At 34.3% G+C, this 11,280-nt stretch overlaps 2 protein-coding genes across 2 annotated transcripts; both read left to right on the top strand.

Moving 5' to 3' along the window:
• Positions 956-4,299, top strand: LOC105164743. The gene is made up of 4 exons (XM_020694883.1): positions 956-1,348; positions 2,151-2,258; positions 2,372-2,442; positions 3,787-4,299. Exons 1-4 carry the CDS (start codon positions 1,169-1,171, stop codon positions 4,037-4,039), a joined length of 612 nt encoding a protein of 203 aa, XP_020550542.1. The 5' UTR covers positions 956-1,168; the 3' UTR covers positions 4,040-4,299.
• LOC105164742 (ethylene-responsive transcription factor TINY-like) lies at positions 9,823-11,158 on the top strand. The gene is given in 2 exon segments (XM_011083485.2): positions 9,823-10,425; positions 10,428-11,158. Coding segments are annotated over 2 exon segments (732 nt in total). The 5' UTR covers positions 9,823-10,166; the 3' UTR covers positions 10,901-11,158.

Raw genomic sequence — 11,280 nt, 5'->3', positions numbered from 1 at the left:
GAAGAACAGTCATGTCATCCCCAAATCGGGGGATGCGTTGTCTATAGGTGGTGGAGGGTTTCGAAAGAGTGGGTTTAGAGTTTTTTTTTTAATTTATTACTATACATCTAAAAAAAATAATATATATTCAAATAAATATTTAACCTAAAAAATAAATTTTAGTATATTTTTTTTATGTGATTTTAATGTTTGAGTTTACAATATAAAAAATTAAAAAATTAATATACTTTTTTGGTTTTTTAAAATTTAAAAAATATATCAAAGAAAATAATTATTTATTTTTCTAAAAGAAAAACAAATACAAAAAACAATCTCAAAATAAAAGAAACAAAGATTTGATTCATATATTGGCATTTGATGTGCCCATGAGAACTACCTGGTAATAATGAAAAATATCATTTTGTATTCTTACATTTAACGGAATCTTCCATCTTTTATGATGTAATTAGTCGTTTTTTTCATAAATTTAATATCTTATAAATTTTAAATAGCGTCATAAATATTTGTAGGATAAATTAAAAAAAATATGCAAATCTTTCACATTTTAATTTATTCAATTTCGTCACATATCAAAATGAATTTAGAATATGAAAATATATGTTAGGTAAATGATTCCTAAGAACCTAGAAATAAAAAATAAATAATAAATAAAACAAGTAAAATAAGGTCATGGAAATCTCATTGAACTACTGCAACAAATTAGATTGGAATCACTCCTGCTTTTCCCTTTTTTTTTTTTTTTTTTTTCCAAATTTTTCTGGTTTTTTACATTAGATTGGAATCCCTCCTTCTTTTCCCTTTTTTTTTTTTTTTTTCTCCAAAATCTTTCTGGATTTTTACAAAATTTAGGCTGTCCAATCAATTGTCTTTGTTTCTTTCTTCATCAGTTGCCCCAAAACCACCTCAGCCAATGTAACAGTAATATCAGGTAAATATCGGTTTTTACAGTTAAAAGCTCGTCAACTACTTTTGTCTTGTCTACTGTTATCTTCTTCTTTTTGCCCCAATTCATCCTTTTAATTTTAACATCCATGGAGAAAACCCAGATGAAATTGCAACTTGAATGATAAGTATGAGAATCAGGATCGGGTGGAACATAGGATTGTCCGAGTAAAAAGGCAGGGTTTTTAGACACAGAATTAATAACAGAACAACAAGTGAAGAAATCATGGCCGCAGACACAAAATCCAGTAATTTGATGAAATCGAAGCCCAGTACTGCAGGTGGGCTGTCATCTTCAAAACCCAAGATTGATTCATCTGCGTCCAATAAGAAAGCTGTTGAGGGATCAATCAAGAATTCTGCTGCTGATGCGAAGAACGGATCCAGCAGCAATGCCTCCAAAACGGTATCCATACGCAAAGATTACCTTTTTTTTCATTTTTTCCTTTTTGTAATTTTTCATGATTCAGTTATCTATTATGTTGCTAAAATTGAGGTGCCCATCTGCAAAGACCAGTGCTCTCTATGCTAATTTTTGGATTTTGTGTGTTTCTTTGGTCTGTCTGGTAATATCTGTAGCTGGGATGTGCATATCTTCAGAAGATTATTTATTTTTAACAGTTCAATTTTCAAATCTTTATCTTTCTTCTTCTATAAGGTGGCAGTTTCTTAAACTTATTGGTTTTTATCAGTCAGTTTGAGATTTTTACTAGTTTCATCATCAAAATGCTTCCATAAGGAAAACAGAGGTGCTTTATTGGAGATATTACAGCTGATCTATCAGCCAATTGGTTTTTCTATGCTGTATTGCTTAGCTTAAAACCCTAAGGCAAATCTAGGCCTAATTGGTTTTTTGGAGAAATGGAGTTTGGTGGGTGAGTGTGTATTTGGATTATCTTCCTTTCCATGAATTATAGCTTGAGTTTCTACTTTACAGTTTGCTAATCAAAATCTGTTGAGCTAAGATAGTTGAATAATCTAATGTCTTGCAATATTTGCTTGCACGAACAGGATGGTTTTTTTCTTCAATTTTCTTCTGTCTTTTATTTCTGCTGATTAACATTGCCCTTATCTGGGGTCGGTGCATGAACAATTATCTAAATTATTTCGTGTATGTTTATTCATCTTTGTTAATTTTAATTAAAGCTAAAGGTTGGAAGTTCTGGGATAGCTCTAACTGATATGTGATATGTATTGATCAAGTGAAGATAAAGAAAACATCAAGTCAATCAAAAGCTGATACAAAAACGGTGCCCAAAACGAGAGAGAAGAAAGTTTATTCCTTGCCCGGCCAGAAATATGATGTTCCTGAAGAGGTTCTGTATCTTCTCTTGTAACTTGTACCTTAGTACTATGGGGTTCATTTCTGTAGAAATTTTTGCTGACTGAATCCCTTCATCTTCTCCATGTTGCTGCTCCTGGTTCACAGCGAGAACCATTGAGACTATTTTATGAGTCATTATCCAAGCAGATACCTTCAAGTGAAATGGCTGAATTTTGGTGAGTTTTCTTAAAATATTTGGGCTCTTCTGTTGAGTAAACTTTTCGTTGACATAATTTAGGTTCTCAAATCTCATTTTTCATGAGGACACTATATTACGAGAATGCAAGTCATCACTAATCAACATATGGACCAGTATATGCTCATCTTCTTTTATGTAATAATTTGGTATATATTAATTAGATTGCCAAGTGTTTCAAATTATTGTAAATAATGTGCCTAGGTAAGTTACACCAACTACTTTTATGTTAGATCAATTGTTTGATATCTATGGAATTTTGCTGCCATGTACTTTTATTTCTCCTAGACCGGGCAACCTAGACCAGTATCCTGGATGCCTATACTATCTATGTTTCAGTGTTCATCCATATACTTTGGTTGGTGATGACGCATGCACTGATGGTCAAATACTGAGAACATTTTCTGCTTTTCCTGGTAGATAAACTATAGAGTTTATTGTTGAAAATCGGATAACATAAGGGGAAAAGATATCATTCAACATCTAGAGAAGTTACCATTCTCTGATATATGTCAAGAACTGAAAATACTAACTTGCTCCATACTCTTCCAGGATGGGGGCCTATATCACAAAAAGATGCATAATAAACAAAAATTCTTGCCCTCGACTAGTTTCGGTCAATTTTCTGTACTCTTTCTTGCATTAGAGTTTCTGGATTACGTAGTATGGAGTGACTTCAATATGTTCTTAAGCCGTTGATAGACGAGGAGTGTGTTGTCTTGGATCCTCCAGCATTCATCTTTTCCTGTCAAATAGGGATACTAAGAAGGTACACTGCATCTACATAACAATGCTGTACAACAGAAAAAATGTACGAAATAAGAAGGGGTAAAGGTTCTGAGGGAAACTATTTAGGATGAAATATTTTTACTGTTCAAAGATGGGCTCAAACTTAGTTATGTGGAGTTTCGGCTATCAGGGAGTATTTCTGGTTTCTGTCTCTCTCAGTAACTGAGGAGTCGGGTTGAAAAGAAACTTGGTGTTTGTTAAATCCAACCAAGTGGTGCTGGGATTATATAGTTCAAATGTATCTGCAATTTCCGTGGTGTCCGCAAAGGTAGAATAATCCTGCACCTTTTCTCTACATGAATTTCTGATAGTAACTAATTCTCAATAATCAAGGGACTCAATTTACAATCTTGTTGGATCTTTTAGCTCAGAAAGCTCACAGTTGGCCAAACTTATACTTCATTTCCTTTTCAGACCGGAATGTTGTAATATGTTGGTGATATCTAGCTTATATGTTGCTTTATATGTCTAAGTTTTGGAATTTCATCATAAGGCCATACGAAAGAATAGGTATCTTAACCTTGAAGTTTTGCAGGTTGATGGAACATGGCTTGTTGTCACTTGAAAAAGCGAAAAAGGCATACGAGAAAAAACAGAGGAAACAAAAGCAACTACGGACAGGTACTCCCATAAAATCGCCACCGCCCTCGACATCAAGTAGACCTGAGAGTTCAAGAAAACCACAGCCAGTTCCCAAGAATGGTGAACCAAAAGCCAAGAAGCGGATAACAAATGACAGCGATGATGACGATGATTTTGTGCTAAGTCACAAACGAAGAAAAGGGTAAGCAGCTGTTTGTATAACTCTAGGTTCATAGAGAATTCAGTTGCCTAGATCCATCTCGATATCATTGCAGCCGAACCTGCAAAAGGATGACCTTGAGATATTCTTTACTTTAGGATTATAGCAATAAAAATATAGCTAAATTCTGATTCTTGGTCATTTATATATTTGTAATCCACAATAAGCCAACTACATATGTCTTTGTGGATCTTAATGTCGAATTATCAGATATTGCTTTCAGAGTCACAAATACTTTATTTCATATATCTAACTTCCTTTACTGCAATAATGTCCTCATGATATTCTTCAACTCTAAAATATTTTTCCACTGATTAAGATTATTAGAATGCAGAATTATGGAATATATCTTCCCCAATGAGTGAAAGTTCCGATAGTTATTTCATCTAATTTTAGGCTCATGATTTGTCTGAGAGAGTCTCTCTACAGCATCATCCATAGACGAAAAAGCTTGTGTATGTTTACTAATTGTAATGGTTATGAAGGTTCGACTTATTTTGTTAGGATAAGTAATATTAAGACACAAAACAAGTTTGCCTTCTTAGTCGTTCCTCAATAGACAAAATGATGTCTGATTAACCTAAACACAAGTGATTACATTTCTTTACCAAAAAGCCATTACCGGCGTCTGTGTTCATAGGGAATCATTACGTCTCTTTAATACTCGTCTCGATGCCATGGATAGCATCTGCTGCAAAGGGGACTGTAACATGACCCTGTTATGGAACTTCTGCAGTAAAAGCATAAAAAATATTTCTGACTGTTTTAAATTTGCAGAAACATGTAGAAGGGACTGCTGTTCATGTTTTCAGACCATGACCAGGTCAGAAAACAGATCATAATGTTGTAATTACATATCTTTAGCTTGGCACATGATGTACATGTGAGGGAACAGAAAATATCAACACAGTTCAATTAATAGAGAAAAAGTATGAGGACAGAACACATATTTACATGGCCCCTTTGCTTAGTATGTATGATCATGGTGAGATATATGATGCATATCTATTCACATGAAACTACAGCAGATCATGTTGTGATAATCTTGCAAGTGTAGATAACTGAGTTATGAGTAGTATGAATACTGGTCCACATAGATTAATTACTTGTTACCTGAACTGGAGAGTAAAGTTTGGCAGCAGAGATGATATGGATTTTATTACAGTGGATGGTGGGCATTAAATGTGTAGGGGCCATAGACATAGATGGACCAGGACAAACCATCACTTTCATCCTCTTTCTCTTATGTGGATCATATTCAAGAATTTGACATGCACTGTTCATAAAACTGAAACAGGTTAAACCCAAGAACACATTAAAGTTTGCTGCGTGTATACAGCAATATTTCCTATATGTCTTAAAAGGGTACGTTTGGATGGATGGAACGACTTGAGATGAAGTTATATTAAATTAAGCTTCATCGAGTCTGTCAAGTTCTTGAATATATATATATATATATATATATATAGTGTAAAACAGTGTTATTATGTTCTATTTTTGTCACACTTGAGACATTTAAAGTGTAATAGCCATCCAGAATGACAAATATTTATTGCAGCACTGCACAGCAAAATCCCTGATTAACAGACCATCATTTTCACAGTCAAAAAGTGGTGGAAATTTTGCAACGAGAAGAGGGCACAGCTCAGAATAAGGGTTTTAATTACTATGACATTAGTGTCTTGAATACTCTTGTCAGAAGTTGTGTCAGAGAATTTATCATGTCATAACAATCATCATGAAACCCTTTCAAAATTTTCTCCTTCGAAAAGGACTTGATATATATATATATATATGTGTGTATGCTTTTTAATACTCATATCACATCTCCTAAGGAGTAGTAAATTATATGTCTTTGACCCACATCCAATTCTTTTTTTTATTTTTTGCCTTCTCTCTCGGCTATGTTTTACACTTCTCCTACTACAACGTTGTCAAATGAACAACTTTATTATTTTTATGAATATATAAAAATTGTGTCGACAGGTAATTTATAAGTACTCTTGTAAATGATTTATGGTTTTTGAAGTTTGTTTTGGCCCATAATAATAGGAAAAGTACGTGATAAAGTCGATTATGGGTAAAATCTTAAATGGGACAAAACAAAAACAGTGTCTCCATCTAAGGTGTGGTGGTATGCATACAAGCAACTTCATATCACTACAAAAGCATGATATTTAGTGACAAACGTTCCCTTACAAGTCCAAGATTTATGTCTGATCATCAATCAGTACATTTCTATCGTTAAATGTAAATTCCGAGAAGTAGAGCAACAAAGAATGTTAAGAGGACTGAATTTTTCAGGCCACAAAGAGCGTACATAAATACGTGTCCCTGCCCAGTTGGAATCCCACTTGCAAATTAAGGGTGGAATATGGGTAGGAAGCAAAATTCTTAGTCAAATAAGGTGAGGTCGAATCTAACAAATTACAAAGTAATAATTGATTTCTTAAGTGCCATTAAAGCTCATTAAGACAGAATTAAATAAATTATAAGAGCTTATCTCGATAGCTCAATTCAATATATATATTAATATAACTAACAATGATAAATAAATTACTCACATAAAGTGAGATAAATACACACACGTCCGATGAGATTCAAATTCATGACATCGAATTTGTTCATAGGCCTTAATTTTAACCATAACTATTAGGTTAAGACATCATCGAAGCATGTTATATGGAAGACAAAATAAAAAAACAAAAGATATATTTGTGTAATGAATGCATAATCACATCGTTCTCAACATACGCTTGCACAGTGAGAGTGACTTGATTTACAAAGATATGGAGTTGATATGCATTTGAAGGATAATTGGGAGAGGGGGCCCTCAAGTTTTGCTACTTGGAATTGATTTTTGCATGTAAGGGAAGTTTTCTCAATCCCAAATGATAAAATAACTCATACGAATTAAATGAAATTTATTATTTAATAGAATGATTACACTCTTCTCTCATAAAATTTGATATTATTACATCTAGCACCACTGACATTTGTCGCCCCTAGCTCAGGGTATATGATTTTGTTGGTTAATGGGAATGCGGATGGGAAATGTGGGCGTAGGGGGTGGACCCGAATGGATGGTGTGACTTGTGATAGATGGCTAAAAGTTGAAGATCAATGCAACTACTACCAAACCATCACAACTCATAATGTTAGACCCCAACAAAGGCCACCTTAAAAATCTTGATAAATGTATAAAGTTATTCCAGCAACCATTTACTAAAAAAGATAAAAATAAGAAAGAATTTCTCTTTTTTCAGGAGCACAAATTCATTTGTAACTATATATATCATGCTTATCTAGTGATAGCAATTAATAAATCTTAATTTTTGGGGTAAATTACAACCATTTTTGCTGATATTTGGTATAATTAATCATAAAAAAAATTTTATTATTTGAAAAATTATCAATACTCTTGATTTCAATAAGCATCTAATGAACAGACTAAAATGCTCTTGTGAATTACATTTACAATTTTGATTATTTTTTTAAATTTTTTCACGGACATTTTTTACTATTTTCTAAATTTTTAATTCCACTTCATCCGTCTTTTCTTTTATTTTTTTAATTTAAAAAAAATACAATAAGAGAAAAGTTAATAATTTTAGACATCCATCAAGAAGTACATAATTCCATTAAATATCAAAGGAATTAATGATTTTTCAAAATAACGACAATGTATATGTAATTATGTCAACACTCAATAAAATTGGTTACAATTTGCACTAATTTCTTCCAATAATATTACTATTTCTTACTAAAAAGTTGTAGCACATTATATGTGTATGCATAATTTTTTAAAATTATATTTGTAAGTTTTATTACTCTATAAAATATATATATATAGATAATAAAAGTTTGATATAAGAAGACAATAAATATATAATATATAAAGAGGGAACAAATGTATGAAAAGAATTAAAAGAAAAAAAAATGAATAGATCAAAATATGTGAGACATTAAAGGGTCTTTCTCACTTAATAAAAGAATATAGATAACTCGAAATTCCACACGAAAGCACTGATCATCTCGTGTTATACAAAATGTAATTTCTAAAATGAATCCAATCAATGTCGCTCATCCACTTTTCATTTATAACATTAATTGAAATTAAAAAAACACTGATTTTTCGTTACACTATAAATGATAAATTTAAAAAATTACTATTAATTACAGTTAAATAAAATCAAAGCAAAAATTTAAATTTTTACTACACATAATCAATATTTGTCACTTACAGAAACAATGGCTAACGGCGATTATCGAGTCGTAGTTAAATTACATTCAGAATCATATTTCTTCTAGTATAATTATATATATATATATATACATGTATCTATACTATCTAATTTTCTTTTTTTAACCCCCAAGTAAATATTCATGCAATTCCACGCTAATAGGGGGCCTAAAAGTTTATTTCTTGCCTTTCTTGGCACGTACCCCATTTTGCTGTTTCAAGATCTCTTTCCTGTCTCAAAGATGTTCAGAACGAGCCAAAAAATATTAATTTCACTTTTTAAAAAAAAAAATTGTATATATTTATGCTAGAAAGACAAAACATCTTGTCTGAAAAATGCAAATATAAGCCCATTTATATATATGTAAGTAAAATACTAGTATAGGAAGTTGATTTCCTGCTTGATGAAAAAATGGACCCATTGCTGAAATCTTCAACTTGTCCCATTCGTTTGGGACCAACTCCAACATTGTCCACAAGCTATCAAACACTTACACATTGTAGAAGCCCTAGGAAATTGAATTTCTCTTCCTCATATTATTAATTTGTTCCCAAATGTTAAACAATAGCAGCATTAATTAATATTTTAATGCTGGGGTTGGGCTGCTGCTGTTTGAAATTGGTCTCACAACACTGTAACCCCTTGCCTTGTTGCATCAATCATCATGCCCTAACCCTTAAATAAATATAATCCCACCGATCAAATTTCAGGAAATCTTTCATTATGTCCACATAAAGATATGGCCTGGAGAGAGCAGCATCAGCCTTGAGGCCACCATTTTTCTCAACCCTACACAACAACCTAAAACCAAAGCTGTTTTTAGATTTGTAGTCAGTAGTACTGTTCTTATTTTACTCAATTTGATGTAATTATGTATTCATACAGGTCTAACTATATAAAGACAGATACGGATCATCGATGAATAGGAAATATAGTACGAGTATCTACAGAATTTAAATTATCAAGAGGCTCTCCAAACACGTCGAGAATTCATCCAAAAGTCGCTCCACCGACCGGAACACTTAGAGGAGCTCCCGTATCAATCACTTCCATTCCTCTCATCAGACCATTGTAGCACTTAAACCTACAGCTTGAACTTGATTGTTGCATAATAATTATAAAAAAACATAAAGACATGATAACTAATGCTAAGTAATACTTTGTAGGATTCATAAAATAGAGCATAAACATTAATATAGGATGGTGATGATGATGATGGAGGGGTCCTGTAGCTCTTCTTATCCGATATTTCACATTAATGGCTCTGATGAAATTGGATGATAGGTGGATAAATATACAGTGTGAAGAGTGAATAACACAGGTGAAAAACCAGAAAGATATCTATCTATATATCTAAAGGTTGAATTGAAAATGAAGGGGTTGCGTGGTGTATTATACAAGGGGACCCCATTCTACTACAGGCTCTAGCAGAATGACCCATTTCTTCCATGGGCCCTTTTATTACCTCTCTCTCTCTCTCTCTCTGTCTTGTAATAAAATAAATAAGTCTTGAATGTAGGAGGAGTCATTGAGAAATGATAGAAAAAAACAACGAGTAGTGTTGTTGATTAATAAGGGCAGCTGCAGCTCTACTTATGACCTTTGTATATGACTATATATTCCTCCATTTCTCTGCTAGACTCTTCAAGAACCTCTCTCTCTCTCTCTCTCATCATCTCTTCAATTCGATCTAGTCCGTGCAAGAACCTCGTCTGCCAATTAGTACATTTCCTAGTATGGAAATGTAATATTCCACATGCACACACACACACACACAGACACCCATAATCCTCGTTCCTCAGTACTCTGATTGTGAGGTTGCTAAATTTAGAATTAACCCCCAATTTGGATACAGTTTCAAGATTCCTGATGACTACTGAAAACCATATCTCCGACGGCTCCGACTCTTTCTTCTCATTATCATCTCCGTGTTCGTTATCTCAAACTCAATCTTCGCCACCGGATACCTCCGCCGTGAAGGCGGAGGAGTCGCCGGAAACAGCCAAGAAAATCAAGAGAATTCGACAAGCCAACAATAATTCCAGTAGCAAGCACCCAGTCTACCGGGGAGTCCGAATGCGAAACTGGGGGAAATGGGTGTCCGAAATCCGGGAGCCCCGGAAGAAGTCCCGCCTACCCCTGAAATGGCGGCGCGTGCGCACGACGTGGCAGCGCTGAGCATTAAAGGCGCCTCCGCCATTCTCAATTTCCCCGAGCTCGCTGCTGCTCTCCCCCGTCCCGTCTCTCTCAGCCCACGTGACGTCCAGGCCGCAGCTGCCAAGGCGGCTGCGATGGAGAAATTCGATCATCTTCTGTCATCGCCTTCGAGTACGTCTTCTTCGTCCAGTAGGTTATCTTCTTCATCTTCACTGTCGTCTCTCGTGTCTGCCATGGATTTATCCACAACCTCAGAAGAATTGAGTGAGATCGTGGAGTTGCCGAGTCTGGGATCGTGTTTCGACTCTCTGGAGCTGAGGAATGACTTTGTTTACATTGAGAATACGGTGCTGGAAGGGTGGTTGGACCAACCTCCGCCGTGGGGGGACGGTGGTGATGATGGTGGAGTCCCGAGCACTTTCGAAACTTTGTGGTGGAATTACTGAAGTGGTGTTGTTCTCTACTACGTTGTTTTTTCATATATTTTCTCATGTGTATTCCGTGGAATTAAGCCCTTAATTTTCGTTTTTCATTGAATTAGGGCAAATTGAAGAATTATTCTTCATGGATACCCGACCCCCACTCTCCAAACTTGTTTGTCTGCTTCCCAGTGAACCCAACCCCCTCCTTCAATCAATCTAACTGTACAGTGTTAGGCCTCATCAAAACTTCATCTGCTGTTCACTGGATCTACATTTACTCTCTCTCTCTCTCTTGATTGTATGCTTGGGAAATCATCCATGTATGAGAAATTCAGCATCATTTCTGATATAGAGTTTAAAGTTTCTCAACGCCGATCTGCAAGTAGAGTCTAATTACAATTCTC

The sequence above is a fragment of the Sesamum indicum genome, linkage group LG6 (genome assembly GCF_000512975.1).
Source record: "Sesamum indicum cultivar Zhongzhi No. 13 linkage group LG6, S_indicum_v1.0, whole genome shotgun sequence".
Lineage (NCBI taxonomy): Eukaryota > Viridiplantae > Streptophyta > Magnoliopsida > Lamiales > Pedaliaceae > Sesamum > Sesamum indicum.
Note: the sequence above shows the minus strand (reverse complement) of the source record. Positions and strands in the feature narration are given on the sequence as shown.